Genomic DNA, 19004 nt, shown 5'->3' with positions numbered 1-19004 from the left:
GGAATCAAAAACAGAAATGAGTGTGGAAAAATAGATGCAAAAGTGTTAATAGTGGGAAAGGACCCGAAGCCACAGAGGCAATACCCTTTTCCCAAACAGGCAGAGGAGCCAGTTGCAGAGATTATAGAATCTCTAGTAAATCAAGGAGTTCTAGTTCAAATGGAAAGCATTAACAATGCACCCATTTGGCCAGTAAAGAAAAAGGATGGAACTTACAGGTTAGTAGTAGATTTTCGTGCTCTGAATAATGTTACACCAGCTACAGTTCCAGTAGTAGCCAATTACCCAGAGGTCATTGCAGCCATAGCAGGAGGAGCAAAATACTTTAGTGTGATTGACATAGCAAATTGCTTTCACTCCATCCCATTGGCCGAGGAATGTTGGTATAAGTTTGCATTCACGTTCAAAGGTAAACAATATTGCTACACACGTGTCGCGCAGGGGTTCAGCCTCGCTCCCTCAATCTGCCACAAGGCCGTGGTGCAGATGTTAGAGAAACTCCCTTCAGAGTACAAAGGGGCGGTCATTTCATTTGTGGATGACATTTTAATTTCAGGGAGGAGTCTGCAGTTCACACATGATGCAACTAGGGCGGTCCTACAACTCTTGCAAGACACAGGATTCAAAATTAACTGGGATAAAGCACAACTGGTACAAAAAAAGGTCAAATATCTGGGAGTACATTTAGGCCAATACGAAAGGACTCCAGATACACAAAGGGTGGAAGCTTTAGGAAAATTGCCAATCCCCACTGATGCCCACTCTCTTAGAGCCATCTTGGGAATGTTAAACTTTTCTCAAGAGTTCATAGAAGGCTTTGCTGATAAGAAACGTCCTTTGTGGGCTCTATTAAAGAAAGGTAGACGATGGGAATGGGGTCCAGAACACACAGAAGCACTTGACCAGCTGAAGCAAGGTTTGGCACAGGCACCAGCTTTAGCATACCCTCGGATGGGGGAGCCATGTAAGATACAGTTGGCATCCACTGATAGGGCAATAGCCACAACACTGACTCAAACCCAAGATGGGAAACAAAGAGTGATTGCTTATGCATCTAGGCCTCTTAGAGGTGCAGAACAGAACTACACCTTTTGTGAACGAGAAGTTCTCGCTCTTTTTTGGGCTCTGGGACATTGGGAATACATACTGGGGGAAAGTAATGTCATCATTCAAACAGTTCACAGCCCCCTACAGTATACAGTCTCAGGCAAGATCCAAGACAGTCACGTAAGTAATGCCAGAATCGCCTCTTGGTCACTGTCAATCATTAATCGAGGTATCCAAATAGAAAAAGGAAAGGTGATATCTCCTGCTCCCTATGGATTAATCATTCAAGGGACAGAACACGATTGCCCTCTACCTGAGTACAAACATATAGAATGGCCTGTAACATCAGGAATCTCAATGGAAGCAGCCCTACAACAGAATTTCCAGGTTTGGTGCACAGATGGGACCTGCTTCTACGAGAAGGGAACCCCAAAAACAGCCTACGGCTGCATCAGGGTAAACGATGGACTAGAAAAGGGTGGAATAGTGACACCACACTCTGCTCAAGCTGCAGAGCTCAATGCAATAAAAAAAGGTGTTCAATACAGAAGCTAGCACTGAGAACCTTGCAATTTTCACAGACTCAGACTGGATAAAGCAAGCGCTCTTAGTATGGTTACCTATTTGGAAGTCTCGTGACATGCGTACATCAGATGACAAACCAGTAGCGCATGCCAATTTGTGGAGAGAAATTGCTGGATATATTGAGAATTGGAAAGGAAAAATCAAGGTTATGTGGGTAAAAGCACATCACAAAGGCAACTCTAAAGAAACCCACTGGAATAACAAGGCAGACGCATTAGCAAGGCGAATTGCTAGATCAGACCTCCAAAGGAGGAAGAAAAGGTAGCTGTGACCACAAGGTCAAAGGCTAAAATGCTACCACCTCCTATACTGGACTTAGAAACACTGCAAGCAGATGGTGCCGAGAACAGGAAATAGGATCCAAGGTGATGTACCGGGATTTTTCAAAAAGGAAGCATCCTTTAACTCCAAATTGGAAAGGACCATGTTACATTGTTGATAGAGCTTCACCTACTTAGTGGAAATAAAGAAAGTATCTGGTACAAATGAAGACACGGAATGGAAATGGTTTCATTCATCTCAGTTGAAAGCCTGGAAAGGAACATAGAATGAACCATGATGCACATTTCTAGTTTTTTCAGTTCTACATGAAAATGTTATGTTACTTGTTATAGTAAAATATTGTTATTGCATATTATAGTATAAGAATAATTTGTTTTAGTAATATAAGAATAGAATTGTTTAAGATTTTATGCTTGAATATATAGAGATAGTAGCCAAGAAGCATTGTACAATTTATTTTCAGGATTGGATTGGAGATTCTACGGAAAGATTGAACCAGACAGATGAGAGACAATGTGCGTGAGGTGTTGTTGCTATTTGTTCTTTTTTGTTTTGCTGTTTGCCCTGTTCTTCTTTTGGATCGTACCACCACCAGAAGTTCCAGCGGCAACGCATACGTCACACCTGATCAGCAAACTGATTCGAATAATGGATCCAGAGTGACGGATACACTTACTTCTTACAATTTGAAATGGTCTCAATTACCCGATACATGGAGTTGTGTTTGGAATCCAGAAAGTGTGAGACGAGTTACCCCAGATACTCGAGTGAGTAGGATAAATTGTGGAGAATCACCACAGGAGTTATGGAAACACCTCGAGGGAAAGGTGAGTATAACATTTCAATATCACAGGGGCATATGTTCCATTCAAATTCAACAAAAGGCCAGACGTTGTCAGATATCTCTCCCAGTGGGAGAAATGGAACATGTGTTTACAGGAACAAAAGATCAAGACCCAGTCTTGATGGGGACAGTTCTGTGGGAAGAAAGAGCATGTGAGTGGGACATTTCCCTACTGACATGTGACCCAGAGGGGGAAGAGGAAGATGAAGCACCCCTTGCTTCGAGTCCAGACATTCCCCAAAAGATCAGTTCAACAGGGGAATCCATAGTCGCACTTGAAGGGTCACCCACCTCTGAGAGGACAGGTTGGGGAATGATGTCACCCCAGGCTGAACTTCCAAGGGGATGGTACTGCTTGTGGAATGCAACCACAGTTAGTAGAGTGACAGAAAGAGTATCAACTCATGGATTCCAGTGCCCACAACCATCCATATCAATTCTGGACATGAGCATCATTCTTATCCACGACAGCACATGCACACTCTTGATGCAATATGGAAATACAAAATGTCACATTCGCATACCCGCAACCAAAACATCCCATGTTTTTCTAGATGGAGGTCTAGTCGGACCCTATCTATTTGGGATACAAACAGAAGGAGAAATATGTGCTTGGGAGACCAATTTGGTGACCTGTGGAAGGGAGGTTTCCAGAGCAGAAGTGTTCAAATGGTTACAGGGAGAGACACGTTCAGGAAACTCAGAACCTGGGGACAACCCACAAGCTCAACCAGTGCTCCAAACGTTACAAAATGCTCATGATTTGATAACTAAGGTTTCCGATATAGTGCAGAAGGGACAACCAGAAAGATGCCCTTCCAGCTTGGACGACGTATGTGGAACAGGTCTGTTCACAGGTACGTGCAAAAGATATCAGATTTCCTGGATACCCACCAGACCCCGAGTGATACTGGTGAGTGAGACTGGAAAGCGATGTCCATATGAGGGAAAATCATTTATTCATCCAGAAACTGCTGGATTGCTGTTCATAGACATCATTCTTGAAGCACGCAATTTAAATGATTCATACGTTTGCATTTGGTCTAGACAGGAATCAAGAGCCCAATGCTCTGATGGAGGGGGATGCGTAATAAAGTTAATAGATGGGGAACCCATAGAAGAGTGTATAGGCAGAGCAATTCTTCGACCACCGGTACCAAATGTACCAACACCCCCAAGAAAACCAGCCGCCACTCCAACATCACAATTAGCAATCCATCCTCCACCAGAGGGAGATGTTGTTGAGGAATCACAGGATTTGGGAGAAGATTTAGATACCCACACCCAGACAGAGGGGGAACCTGCACCAGGAGAAAGACATTTGGTGGGACCACCAATGATTTCCCCAGCAGCAGGAAATGACAGAGGAGAGGAAGGATTTTCTCTTCCAAGACCAGAAGTTGGGTTATGCACTCTGACAGGAACAGCAGCAATGTGTCCTGACAGACTGGCTTGGTGTGATAGGAGTTTAGTACAATGGGATCCCATGGAAGGGAATATTGTTTGGATGATGGCTCAAGGGGATGATGATGCCATGGATTGTGAAATTTCAGGGGAAGAACTAATTGGAACACGGGTGACAATTTCGGGAAGGATTTGGCATATACATATGCACATGCTGAGAGACATGCCAGGGTATGCTCACAACATCTGTACATGGAATGGAGATGAGCCAGAAGACACCAATGCAATAGCAGATTGTTCCATGGAATACCATTACAACGGGAAACTTATAAGGGAAAGGTTTGGGAAATTCACGGTTTCCAACAATGAAACAAATTGTGCTGTTTTGAAAGTTAACGCTTTTGCATTCACGGCTACAGGATACATTCCTATTTTTACACTTACGGGGTTTAATGGAACTCAGATGGCTGAGAAATGGCAAAATCTCAACAGTACGCTATTGACTCCATCCGGTAGAGAATTTGTTATAAATGGAACTTGTCAACAGATGATATGGAAGTTAGATACTACTGAGATTGGTGAATGGGGTCCGCCGCAATGGGATGTGCAACTAGATGGCAGCCAATGTAACCGTCAACAGCCATTCATAACTTTTCGATATCAGTGCCATCGACAATTTTCATCCGTTCCTGCAGAAGCTGGTATTTATCGATTACAACAACCAGGGAAAGTTCTTCAATTTGAAGTATTGGCAGGGGGAAATGATTTGTTGAAACCACGGAAACATCCTTTGATTGGCCCCCATGTCGTGAAAAAGGACCACAAGATGAGAGCAATGCTGACTCCTGTTCGTTCTTTGAAAGAGATCAGATTGGATTTGACAGGACTAAACATGTCTCAAGCAGTTCCGGAATGCGCTCCGTATGTTACAACAAGTCATGAAGGATGGAAGAATTGGATAGATTTGTGGTACACAGCTCAGCTGGCTAAGACTCATTTTGCCAGAGGATTGGATACTATACTGGGAGCATCAGGATTAGCAGCTGGAGCATTGGACGCAATGGACATAGAAGTGCTAGCTAACAAGATTAGTTATACTACCGCAGATGTAAAGAAAATGGGAACTCCAACTGCTTCACCATTGGTTAAGCTAGGTGCAGGACAGAAGATGATAGCTAGTACTTTACCCTTTTGGCAACAGGTAGAACAGAAAGATGAGGAAGCTGTGGTGCAAGGACTTGCATCATTACAGATAAGAAGTGCGCTGGCTTTGGCCTGCACTCAAGCGCAAGACCTCACTCAAATGGTAGTCACGCAAATCATTCGAGAAGGGTTATTGGGGAATTTGCCCATAGAAATCAGATCTTTGCTTTGGAATAATGTAACCCAAGGAGAACGGGATTTGGTTGATTGGTGGAAGTTAGTAAATTTTACATATGATCCTCTTCAATCTAAAGTCACAGCATTTGTACTCCCTGTATATCAAACTGATTACTATGATGTATACCCTATTGTACCTTTAGGAATCCAAGTGTCAGAAGGTTTAGTCATGTATGCTACAGACCATCACTCTTGGGCCTATACGAAACAAGGTAAATGGGAAACTCTAAATATGGAAGGATGTGTGTATTATGATAACTTAGGCTTCATTTGTGAGGATTATAATTTTCAACAAAGATGAATGTTTTCACGAGAACCTGAATGGAACACAACGTTGTACTTTTGAAATTATGTCTGAATGGGGATCTTCTGTAGTATATGTTGGTTCTGGGTGCATTTGTGTGAGAACACATTGTCCTTTAACCCATGTGGATGAATTTCAGTTATTTTATGTATCACCACAGATAAACCGCTGCTATTGTTACGTAACGCAGGTCAGAGGATGTAATTTTCATTATCATATTCCTCAATGGACAGCTCAATCAATGCAGCAGCATCCACGCTTGTACACAAACATACAACCTGTAACTTTAGGAATGGATTTGGACGTTTTGAGAAAACTAGTCCAACATCCTGATCTACAAAAACACCTACAGACAGTTAAGCAGACAGGAAATTCAATAGCAATGGAAGTTCAACATGATGGGTCTCGAATCTTAAGAGTGGCAGAAAGGATAGCCACCATAGGAGGAGAATCTTTGTGGTCCTCCATTTTCTTTTATGTTCTCAGCCCAACCACAGCAGGCTTTTTAAGGTTTGTGACACACCCAATTATTGTTTTGCTTCTTTGTCAAATATTCTTGTTATTTATGCCAATAAAGGTTGCAGTGCTGAAAATATTCTTGTTTCTTTTCCTGGTAACGATAGTCATTTGGATCAAATGAAAACTGACACAACTTCAAGGATTTTGACATGGGCTAGAGTTTTCATTGTTGGGAGACTACGGTCTTGAACCCTGAGCCTAGATAACGCAGCCTGATGAGTCAGGTTGGTCTGTTTGTGGTGTGATTGTGAATTTGGAAGCCTACGTCTTCCTTATCATTCCCAATCAAGAGGGGGAGATGTTGTATTCCTGTACAGTGAAGCCAGTTTATTTCTCTGATCCTGAACTCCATTTTAAGTATGGAAAGTACCAGAATATTATGTTTTACTGGAAACATTCCAAATGAAATGTTCTCTGAACAGGGAAGAACGAGTGATGTTTGCTTTTGCAATGTTTGCATTAGCTTCTGTGGACTAAGGCAAAATCAATAATGGAAAGAAGGCCAGATTCGGTCAAAGATGTCACAAAACCTAGGAGAAGAGAAGGGGGGGGCTGACGGATAACAAACGCAGAGGCTTATTTCAAACGGACAACTTTTTTCCTTTTTCTGACTCTTAAGATTCAAAGACGTTAAAACACAGCAACTTTCACATCTACTCTTATGTCTGGAGAAGGAAAACACTGTACACACACTAGCAATCATGAGAACACAGTTAAAGAGAGGGAAAAGAGCAAAATCCACAGCAAGAGAGATTCTTTTAAGAGCTTCTTTTGGTTTTAAGAGGAAACTCTAACAGTCCAACTGACAGAAATGCTAGTCCAAGTCACTTAGGAACACTGCCTTAACTATAACATCACGCTGACACTAACCATATGATTGTTTGGCTGGAAACACATATACATGTATGCATATATGCATATATTCGCAGCTTAATCAATCTCATTATAGCTCAACATGAAATAACTCAGCAATCACTATACATATATCAATCACATAGGCCTTAATCATAAGGAACTAAGGATATACTGAACCAAACAAAATGGAGTCTAAATGAAACTTGGAATGGAAACGTGGCAATAAGTTAAAATCTAGGGGATTTTTGCTGATACATGATATTCATATGAGTAATGATAACAAATATTGAGGGATCAGAATGACCTGACCGTTTTACAGATGTCACGATCTCAGTGCAAATTCTGCAAATGTTACAATTTTTAGGTGATTTCCAGTGCCAGGAATGACTCTGAGGAATCTCATTGGTGAATTTGAATGGGATGATGTAGGCCAAAATCGTATAAAAATGAGCAAGAAAAACCATGGAGTCTAAGAAGCTAGGAGGAGAGAAAGGAAGGAATACCTCCTTGCTATCTCTCTCCTTTCCCTTTCAGATTGGCAAAGCGCTCTCCCATTCTTTCCATCAACGAGAATCTCTGGGACATCTCCAGGATTGGTAAGATGATTCACTATGTCTTATTCTGATTGTATTGTTAATCAAGCTATTGTATTGCTAAGACCATGCTGTACCATGATTCTCAAAGTTTCTGTAATCTATGCAAAATGATTTGAATAAAACTTACTGAAATTCATGTCCAGGCCTGTGTTGTATCCTTGCTCTCTCTTCATTTGGGAAAAATCTGGCTCAGTTGAAGATATGTTAAAGATCCCCCCTTTTGCATAGTAAACTGTTCGCTAAAGGCAAAGCTAACAGGGTTTTTTCCTGGGCCATTAAAGGAAGCCGTGGTGAGACCACTTTTAAAGAAACTATCGCTGGACCCCACTGACCTGGTCAATTACCGCCCAGTTTTGAACCTCCCGTTTCTGGGAAAGGCGATTGAGCTGGCGCTGGTGGAACAGCTGCAGGTCTTCCTGAAGGATGTCTCAGCCCTAGACCCCTTCTGGTCCGGGTTCCGTCCGGGACATGGGACAGAGATGTTGCTGGTCGCCCTCACAGACGATCTTCGTAGACATCTGGATCGAGGCGGCTCAGCGCTGCTGATATTATTGGATCTCTCAGCAGCATCTGATACAGTTGATTACAACCTTCTGACTCATCGCCTCACCGATGTGGGGATACAAGGGACTGCCTTACAGTGGCTTGTCTCTTTTCTCCATGATCAGGGACAGAGGGTGGCATTTGGGGAGAAGTTGTCACCCCACCACCCTTTGGTGTGCGGGGTCCCACAGGGAGCAATACTCTCCCCATTATTAACATCTATATGCGCCCCCTTGCCCAGTTAGTACAAAGGTTCGGACTTGGGTGTCATCAATATGCAGATGACACCCAGTTGTATCTGATGATGGACAGCCGTCCTGGCTCAGCCCCAGACTGGTTGGTTGAAGCAGAGTTGGTTGAAACTGAACCCAATGAAGACGAAGGTCCTGTACTTGAGCCACGGGGGTTTAGGTTCGGGACTCCGGCTCCGGGCCCTCTATGGGGTACCGTTAGTGCCAGTTCCGAGGGTTAAGAGCCTGGGGGTGATCTTGGATGCCTCCCTGAAAATGGAGGCACAGGTCACAGCGGTTGTCAGGTCCTATTTTTTCCATCTGCGGCAGACCAGGCAACTTGTCCCTTACCTGTCAACCTGTGACTTAACTACAGTGATCCAAGCAACGGTCATCTCTAGGCTAGATTGCTGTAACTCGCTCTATGCGGGGCTGCCCTTGAGCCTGACCCGGAGATTACAGCTGGTACAAAATGCAACGGTGTGTTATTACGAGTGTGCCAAATAAGGTGCATATCAGAGTCAAGGTTCTGGTATTGACCTATAAGGCCCTGTGCGGACTGGGACCAGCGTATCTCTCCCCATATATTCCCCAGAGGACATTGCAATCAGGGGACAAACAGCTGTTGGTGGTCCCTGCCCCAAGGAGGCCCGCCTAGCCTCGACTAGAGCCAGGGCCTTTTCGGTCCTGGCTCCCACCTGGTGGAACGCTCTGTCTGCTGAAATCAGGGCCCGGCAGGACCGTCTATCTTTTCGCCGGGCCTGCAAGACAGAGTTGTTCCGCCAGGCATATGGCCAAGGCTGGGCCTCCGCCAGCCTGGAAAAAAGGGGTGTATAAATCTTAACCCTCCCTGTGAAGGCTGTCCACCATCCTGTTTAAAATGTGTTTTTTTTAATGAACATGAATTTTAAATTGTATTTTTATATGTTGTTATCTGCCCTGAGCCCGCTCGCAGGGAGGGCAGAATATAAATTTGAAATAAATAAATAAAAATAAATAAATAAAGACATGTGAACCCCCCCCCCAAAGGCAGAGTTCTTTTTCTTTAGGCTTGGAATCCCTCCCCCTTTAACCACCCCCACCTGCCTGATTGGAACAGCTCCTACTTCCCCCACCTCTTCCACTGCTACCTATGTTTAGTACAGTTGAAATTATTCAAGGGCAAAAGCCATTACTTACAGATATAAAAACAAGATCAGCTTCTCTGATGGCATCGTCAATATTGGTTGAAAAAAAAAGGTTTTTCCCTCTACAGGATTCTACCACTTCCTTTAATCCTGGCTGGAGAAATATACAGAAGTTTTTGAGTTAAAATGACCTTTATACAAGTAAATATTTAAGCAAGCAGCCTAAGCAAAGAGATTTCTCCACACACTTATTTGACCATGATAATTTTACTCAATCGCTTGGCCCAGACAACATCCATGGTTTAGTATGATGCAAATCAACCTAGGGGATCCTCAGATTTATACAATCTCTCCTTCCCCTACACTTTCCTCCTATCATCCAGCTGCTTCCTCTTACACGTAAAATCATAGTTACATTGGAATCAGCAAACTATAAGAGCTATAGAGGGAGAGAGAGAGCGCGCACCTAAAAGAGAAAATTTATCTGTAGCATTTCACATATAAATCCCCAGTTCAAAGAAATGCCACAGCTCATATCCAGTTCAGGAAGATTAACATCCCAGCAGACTTTTTTGCTGGGACTTAGGTGTAATATGAAGACGGGTTACAGAGGCAACTCGAGACTGGCTTTGTAGGTCTCCGCCATGAAACAAATACTTCTGTGGCTGTGTAATTAAGTAATATGAAGGGCCCGAAACTCAGAGATTTAGACATTTTAAAAAATTAGCATTTTCTAGGGGAAAGGTCATGGGGAGGGGCTATTTAATCCTCTCCTCCCATGCCTTTCCCCCCAAATGAAACCCTCCCCTCCTGAAGAAGCCTTAGGAGAAGTACAGCCGCTGTACCTGTTCCCCCCCCCCCCCCGCCCCCCTACAGATCTAACTGAAACGTTGGAAGGCCTTTAACTTTGGAAGGCAGCTGCACAGGAAGGGAAGTCTCTGACTGCGGTTCTTCCTTATTCTCTCGCCCGTGAATTTGTAGCACTGCCATGCGTGTGAATGACTCAACACAACGTGTTTGCAACGCCTTCGACTCCGTGCAGCCATCTTGAAACTCCTTGAAGAAAGACTGCCATCCAAATGGAAGTAACAACAATATTTATACACGATGCTCTTTTGCGCAAGTTTGCAAATAAAAAACTGTACCAGAAAAAAGTTGCATTATAAGAGGCAAGGACAGTATAGGAGGGAAAGTGTATTTTTAAACACAGATTACCTCGTAAATGGGAAGTGTCTCAGAATTCCACGCACCGATTCTAGCTTCATTGACATCAACAACCGTGACCTTGACTTTGGGGCACATGTGTGCGATGACGCTACATGTCGGCCCACCAACATATCCAGCACCGATGCAGCAGATTTTCTTAATTTCAAACATGGTTGCTCTGGTGAGAACAAATAAAATAGTACAGGATTTAAAACTACGTAAAGAGTCAGATTCTTAACTTACCGACCAAACAGGAACATTTTCTGATAGTTAAATAGTCCTACTGTTTCATCTTAAACCATGCTTAATCTCGTTGCGGAAACACTTTATAAAGATCTACCAATGCTAGATTAGGGGACTGCAGTAGTACATTTGTAATGAAATTATCTGTGACAGTTATAAAATGATGTTTTTCTAGCATGACCAAGTGACACAACTTTGAGAAAAACAAAATTCATGTATGCATACCCCACTTTTCTCAACAATGGGGATCCAAAACAATCTCCTCTCCCCCATTTTATGTTCACAACAACCCTATGAGGAAGATTAGGCTGAGAGCATGCGACTGACCCAAGGTCAAGCTTCTGTGGCAGAGCGGGGGTTCGATCTGGGGGTCTCACAAATCCTAGTTTATCGCTGTAACCACAATGGCTCAATTGCAGTACAAGATAAGGAACATATGTGCCGGTCGCCCAATCCCTGCCACGGCAACAGCACATCGTGATTATTTTCCCTTGTGTAGGGAAAAAGGAGCAATGCCATCGGGCAGCTGCCAGTCGCTGGGCATATCCTCGTTTTAACTGCCAGGCTCTGAGCAAGGGGGCGCACACCAGCAGCCATAAAACTGCTGCGCTTCTTCAGCCAGAGTCACACAGAGCAGCACTTTGTGGGTTGACTTCAAGGCTCTCTTTCATGAAGGCCGGACCTTCATTTTAAGACTAAGTAATGTCTTGCTGCGGTGGCAGGAAAAGGAAGGGCAAGCGCAGTTTCCAAGTTGTCTGTTTACTCAGAGGCAAATTCTGCTTCTTCCAGGCAATCTGCAAACTGCAGGGCTTCAGGTTAAATCCACACTGAAGCAAGCAAACACACACACACACACACACAGCCACACAAACACTCCCTTCGGATTAATCTGTAGATCACATCTGATATTAATTTAGTAGGGGTCCTTTTATCTAGTATTTTGAGAAAAAATGGCTTTGCGTTCTAACTAGATACAGTATAATACACTAAGTAGTATCTCCCCTGAGAAACACACGTTGGGTTGTGAAAACATATTCTTGCCTGAACTAGCTACACATGAACAGAATCAGTGGCTTTGTGCAAACCCTGGAAGGGTAAGAAACTATGCATTGATGTATGAGCCCCCCCCCCCCGCCCCCCGCACTCACAGCTCTTTGGCAAAAGAAGAAATCCCTTTGGAGAGGCACACGGAGCTGTATTCAGTTGCTGGCTGGTGGCATTCTATCACTTTTTAAGAGGGCTATGAATGAACAATCTCGGCCACCCTACTTGTGTTCAGCCTTCATGCGCAGGAATATAACTTTTTCACTTTCTCATTCACTTAAAACACTGTAATATAGAGAGCTGCTGTAGCATAGTGGTTAAGTGATTGGGCTGTAAATCAGCAGCCTGCTGGTTCAAATCTCACTACTGCCATGAACTCAGAAGGTAGCCTTAAGCAAACCCCTCCTCTCAGCCCCAGTTCCCCAGCTGTGTTGTAGGGATTATGATAATAACACTATGTTTACCACTCGTGAGTGGGCAATATATCACAGCAGTCTATAAACACACTATTATATTATATCATATCACACATATTATATTATATCATAAGTGAGTACTTGCTTTCAGGGCCCCAAGACACTGATTTGCAGTAATAGTTTAATCTTGTTGAACCAATTTTTCAAAGACCATCATAAAATTTCATTGCACGAGGGTTATCAGTTTACTTTATTAAGATGGGGCTAAATGGATGCGGATGTCAGACACACTGAAATGGGAAAGGCCAGCTAGTTTGATCGCCATCCCTTATCCCTCCACACAAAGAATGCTAACTTCTGTATGTAAGGCACCATGTTTGAGCAAGACATTTCCTGAATCGCTTAATATATCCTGGGGGAAGGGGCAAAGCACATACGAAATCGCAGCACCTGGTAACTCGAGAGGTTTAAAAGGACTCTGCTAATGGAGAAAACTCTGTGAAAAGCCCGGTATGTCTCCCTCGTTTCAAGAGTTTTCCCGATCTGACTACAGGGATTCACAGTTAGCCGAAGTGAAGAGCTCATATTCACAGAAAATTCAAAGGCCAGATTGTAAGTAAGCCATAAACTGTCTTCAGGGTTACAGCCTGATCCTCCCAAGAGAGTCACTAATTGATCTTGCTGTTGAGAGCTCTGCATGGCCAGGTCTGTCAAGAGAACGTGTTAGTGAAACACCACATAATCTTTCCACGGGCCCCACAAGAGGTCACCACCTTTCCCTCTAAAGCATTTCCAGATTGACAAATGACAAATACCTTCCCTTCCCCAAACTGGCTTGGATGGCATGGGAAGAGGGGTCTGTTGTGCAAGACCCCTCCCCAAGCACATGAGGATTTCAGGGAGAGTCCCAGTACACACTCCAGTGTGTTGCTCTAGGCTTGATGTGGACGTTCTCACACTAGCTAACATTTCAGTTCAAATGACAAGCAGTTTTTGCTTTCTTTCACTTACTGTGCAATCCCATAGATGCAGAGGAGTGAGCCGTGTTAGTCTGTAGTAGCAAAATCGAAAAGAGTCCGGTAGCTCCTTTAAGACTAACCAATTTTATTGTGCAATCCCAAGGAGAATTGCATCCTTCTAAGTCCGCTGAAGTCAACAGGCTCAGAAGGGAGCAGTTTTGCTTAGGACTGCACTGTGCAAGTAACTTATTTCGTGGCTGACTTGATCAGATTTCTCCTGCAAGTTTCTTTTTAAAAAAATTATTACAGCATTGCTGGACAGAACTTTGCAAGATAGGCTGGACTGATCTCCCATCGGCCTAGGGTTAGGGACTTCACCGCTGAACGCTGTACTGGTCACGCTTTCTTTACTCGCCATCTTTATTACCCACTGCAGCCCACTGGCCGTGGACAGCAGTGATCTTTCATTCTGTTTACTCATAAAAAGAATTTCACTGTCAAGGTTCCACGATTCCTCTCCTCAATTCACATTCCGAAATATATCGGAATTGCATTGGTCTTGGGTAGTTCTTGCAGGGAGATACATAACCTGGCAATGATTAAAGAGACAGGTTAAGTCCTTTTCAACTGCACTAATCCCAGCGGGAGGAAAAAGTCCATCAGTTAATACGTTGCTGTTCGATCAGACCAAAGGTCCAGCATTCTGTTTTCCACACAGCCCAGCCAGGCGCCCCCAGGAAACTCACTGCCAGGGTATGATGGAAAGAGTTGCTTCCTGTCCCAGGATCCAGTGAGGGGAGGTTAAAAAGCCTCTTCTGCACATCAGACTCGATCAATGCAATCTAAAGGATACTATCCTGGGAGTACGTCCCATTGAGGAGACTTCAGCAGGATTCTAAGTCGACCTGCTTAGGATCACACTGTATGGCTAGTAGACACTGATAAGGGCTTACTTCATTTATCTAATCCTTTTACAAATAATTTATGTTAGTGGCTATCACAATTTCTTCTGGCACAAATTGTTTATGAACTACGTAATTTATTCCCAAAGAGACCTAGAGGAGTTAGCCGTGTTAGTCCGTAGTAGCAAAACGGCAAAGAGTCCCGTAGCACCTTTAAGACTAACCAAGTTGGTTAGTCTTAAAAGGTGCTACGGGGCTCTTTGCCATTTCCCATAGTGAGAAATTTCACAGGGAGATTACAATGCAAGATTGCTTAACAAACTCAGAGCGAAGGAAACTTCCCAGGGGTGAAGGGGGACATAAGAATCTTATCTTTCCGGAGATGCTAATTTTCTGCATTTCCTCAACTATTCTAATCAGGCGGATTCCATTTTGCATTGTCTCTCTGCATCCCCCATCCCACCTCCTGACTGGGGCGTAAGGGCCCGTGGATCTCCATTCCTACTTGTATCTAAGGAAGGGAGCTTTGACTCTTGAAAGCTTGCACCCTGGAAATCTCGTTGGCTTTCAAGGTGCTGCAGGACTGGAATCCTGCATAATCTCATTTGTCTGCCCTGTGCCCACTAATGAAATGTTCGCACTGTCTCTCTCCCGCCAAAATAGGAACGCTCCCCTTTCCAAGTTAATTTCAAATAAAGCACTTCAACTGAGCAGAGCACAGCTTGAAGTTGGGACCCAGCAGCCAAGGATGCAAGGCCTTGTACCTCTTGGCCTCTCACCTGCCGGTCATCGGCAACAAGGCCCCTTAGAATAATGCCAACAAACAAATACACACACACACACACACACAAACACACAAAGCTGCTTTATACCGAACCAGACCTCTGGTCCATCTCCTACCACTTGATCCTTCCTTTTAGCTGGAGATCCCAGGGGTTGAACCCGGGACCTTCTGCGTGCCAAGCAGAGGCTTCTCAGCCCCCGCCAGCCCCAAGGGAGCTATTCTCCGCTCTGTTTTCATCCCGCCCTTCTTCCAAGTAGCTCAGAATCACTGACAAGGTTCTTCCTTCCTCCACCGTACCTGCACAGCCACCCTGTGAGGGAGGCCAGGCTGGCCCAAGAAAGACCACCCCCTTCGCCCTCTCCGCAGCTCCAGAGTAAGGGGCCCGTTAGAGTCCCCGAGTGCCAGTCCCAGCCCCCAGAAGGGGAAATGCCTCGCAGGGCTGGTGCCGGGGCTGCAACAGCCGGACCCAACAGGACCCACCGGCACCAGGGAGCAGCCCGAGGGGCCTCCCAAGCCCCCCCCCCCAGCGCCGGGGGCAACCAGCCCGACCGACTTCACGGGCTGTTTTCAGAATAAAAGGAGGCTCGAATCCCGCCGGCGGAAAGACACGCGGAGACCGAAGGGCTGGAGCGACCCGCGATGCGCTGCGAAGGTCCGTAAGCGCAGCACTGAAGCGCCCTCGGGCGGCGCGGCTGGCGCGGCTCCAACCCCCCCGGAGCTCGGGGCTGCCCGCGGCCTCTCACCCCAGCCCCGCTCGCCGGGATCAATTTCGGCGGGCGACGGTCAGGCGGCGGCGAAGCTCTTCCCGGGAAGGTCCGGGCGGGCGGGCGGGCGGGCCGGGGCTCTCTTTCCCCGGAGGCCAGCAGGCGCGCCGGGCCCGTCTCTGCCCGGCTCCGGGCCCCGCAGCGCAGCCCCCCGCCCGGCCCCTCCGCTCCGCTCCGCCCCTCGGGCAGAGGCGCCTCCGGGGCCGGCGCAGCCTCGCCTCGCCAGGCAGGAAGCCACAGGGCGGCGCGGGAGGCGGCCACGGAGGCAGCCCTCGCCGGGGCGTCGCCAAGGAAGAGCCCGGCAGGCCGCCGAGGACGCCGCGCGGAGAGCGAGAGCCCCGGCCGGAGCCGCCCCGAACCCCGGAGCCGCGCCCGCTCGCTCACCCGCGGCCTCCCGGTCCTGGCAGGCGGAGCGTCTCGCTGCGTCCCGGAGGCGGAGGCGGAGGCGGAGGCGGAGGCGGGCTGGCGGCGCGCGAAGTCCGGACGAAGGGCAGCGGAGGCCGCGCGGGCACCGGGCTCTGCACCGCCGCGGGGCTGGGCTGGGCTGGGCTGGGCGGGGAGGCGCGAGTGGGGCCGGCCGCGGCGGCGCCTCCCTTTAAAGCGCGCCGGCGGCGGTCCAGGCAGCGCCTTCCCCGGCGGCGGGGGCGGGCCGGGCCGGGCGCCGCCTTCGTGCCTCGCCGCGCAGCCCAATCGGAGCCGCGCGGTTCTCGGGAGGCGGCCCCGGCCCCGGCCCACCCCTTGGCGAGCAGCCGCGCGCGGCTCTCCGGCGCCTGGAGGGAGGCCTGCGCCGGGCTTCGCCTTTCCCGCCCGGAAGCGCTGCGCTTCAGTCGGGGCGCCTCCTTCGAGCCGCGCGTTGGCAGCCTTTCGGCGAAAGAGCTTCGGGGCGGCGCCCGTCTCTGTCCCCGCCGCACAACCACTTGGGTTGCCAGCTCCAAGTTGGGAAATTCCTGGAGATCTTGGGGAGAAACCTGGAGAAAGTGGGGTTTAGGGACCTTGGCATGGCCTAATTCCATACAGTCCACCCCCCCAAAGTAGCCATTTTCTCCAGATGAAGTGATCTCTGTGGCCTGGAGACCAGTTGTAATTCCGGGAGATCTCCAGCCACTCCCTGGAGGCTGGCAACCCTAACAACAACCCTGTGAGGCCAATTGCTGGTGTAAAACAGGGCTTTCACTATATAGATGCCATAGATAAGAGCAAAGCCCTTCTGCCCGCCGCGGGAATGACTGATGGCCAGTGGCCACTTTCAGTTGAGGCTGTTTAACATGAATTGCGTATTTTGTAAGCGGATAACTTGAATTGTTGCTAAATGCCAATAAAGGCTGACTTGACTTGCATATTTGCCAGTCCTTGGTACATTTGATTGACCTGCTGAAATTCTTACTTCTCATTGTAACATCCTGTATTGTGACCAAGGGATTAACCCTGTGTGCCAACAAACCAAGGAGCTAATAGGTGATGGACTGAATCAGGTGGCAAATAGGTAGGCATTTTCATTAAATGGCTTTGTTTGGTAATGAGTTGCTCAGACTAAAGCAGCCGGTCCTGTAAGAAGGTTGTTGGTTTCCTATGAACATCTACCAAGCACAATCTGCCCAAAGGTCCCTGTTAGCTGGTTGGGCATATGCCTGCTGCTCACTTTTAACCTGTTATCTCAGCCGTGCAAAGAAGAGGCTTCTAGCCCCCCTGAGCTTCCCATCTCAGCTTCACCATGCCCAACAAAAATACATTTTTAAAAGATGTGCTTGAAATGATGGCATGCTGATAAAAGGAAACGTAGTCACTTAAAAAATATTGGGGCGTTTCCAGAGACTGACTTTTGTGGCTCCCTTCTTCCACAGTAGCCCAAAATGGCCCCACCAAATCCTGCTCTTGGGGGTTCCCTGTCCGCCAGGAGCAGAATTTCATGGGTCGTTTCAGGCCACAAAAGTTATGCTTCATGGGCAGAAGTCCTTGTACCCACGGAAGGGCGCCACGGGATCCACCATAATAGCTGGACGTGGCTCTGTGCACATGCCTCTCATTTCACGTAGTGGATTAGAGACATTTCACATAGCAGGATTAGAGGCCAACAAGATTTTCAGGGAATAAACTTTCGAGGGTTGAAAGCGTATATCCTGAAAATCTTACTGGTTTCTAAGGTGTCACCAGACTCAAATCCTAACGTTCCACTGCAGACCAACACGGCTACTCATCTAAAATAGAGTTTTAAAAGTTGTTTAAAGTTAAAGTAGTTCCAGAACTTCGTGGGGCATGAGAAGCCAGAATTGCTTGTCTTGGATACTGTGCAGTAAGTCACCCCAAAATGCAGTGATTTTCTTCTTTTTTTAAAAAGGTGCTAGGACTCATGATGTTCTCAGCCCAAGTCCCAAATGCCCAAAGAGGTGCCAGTACTCTATACCAGCACATTCCCCCAGGAAAAAAGCCCTGCCAAAATGTATGCATGCAGAGGAACTACAGCAGCGCTAGCCACATTTCCAGGGTACAGTCTGAAGTGTTGCAAAACATGTTTGATCAGAGACCTCTGAGGATCACAGAAAATGAACATATGTACCATGGATTTATTTATCATAGAGATGTGACCACCTGGGGGGAAACACCCAACTTCTCCCCCCAGTTTGAAATTATGGGCAGCATTGAAAAAACTTCTGAATAAAAATGAGTAAAATGCTTTTGCAACAATGATTCACTCACTTAAAATGTGTCACATAGTCACACTCGCTCAGTGGCTCTTCGGAGCACCATTCCTCAACATGGCACTTGCGCCATGTTTCAGGAAAGTTGGCCAGGCCCTTGCCCGCCTTGAAACAGCTACCAGGAGAGGAACAGATCAGCAGCAAGCATCCCTGAGGGGTGGGCCTCATTCCAGAGATGGATGTACAGGTGGCTCTTTTGGTCGAGGGTAATTGCAAACGTGGCTCTACATGAATCATGGAGTGAACATCACTGGCATGAAGGTTTTTATGTAAG

General features: G+C 46.6%; 1 protein-coding gene across 4 annotated transcripts in view; it reads right to left on the bottom strand.

The window, feature by feature from the left end:
• UGDH (UDP-glucose 6-dehydrogenase) overlaps positions 1-16607 on the bottom strand; it is a 48538-nt gene extending 31931 nt beyond the window's left edge. For 2 of the 4 annotated variants that reach the window (XR_008597784.1, XM_054990666.1), the window contains exons 1-3: positions 16014-16085; positions 10932-11100; positions 9769-9870 (exon numbers count right to left, since the gene is read on the bottom strand). Coding sequence is in view for 3 of the 4 variants with exons in the window: in XM_054990666.1 (XP_054846641.1) it covers positions 9769-9870; positions 10932-11093 (264 nt within the window). In the remaining variant the exon portion in view is untranslated. Of the gene's footprint in view, positions 1-9768; positions 9871-10931; positions 11101-16013; positions 16086-16418 lie in introns of those variants that run through there. The other 2 variants (XM_054990667.1, XM_054990665.1) reach the window with 2 other exon arrangements.
• Between the last annotated feature and the right edge of the window lie 2397 nt (positions 16608-19004).

Source organism: Eublepharis macularius, chromosome 10, assembly GCF_028583425.1.
Source record: "Eublepharis macularius isolate TG4126 chromosome 10, MPM_Emac_v1.0, whole genome shotgun sequence".
In the NCBI taxonomy this organism is placed as follows: Eukaryota; Metazoa; Chordata; class Lepidosauria; order Squamata; family Eublepharidae; genus Eublepharis; species Eublepharis macularius.
The sequence above is the reverse complement of the archived record's forward strand: the minus strand, read 5'-3'. Positions and strand labels throughout refer to the sequence as shown.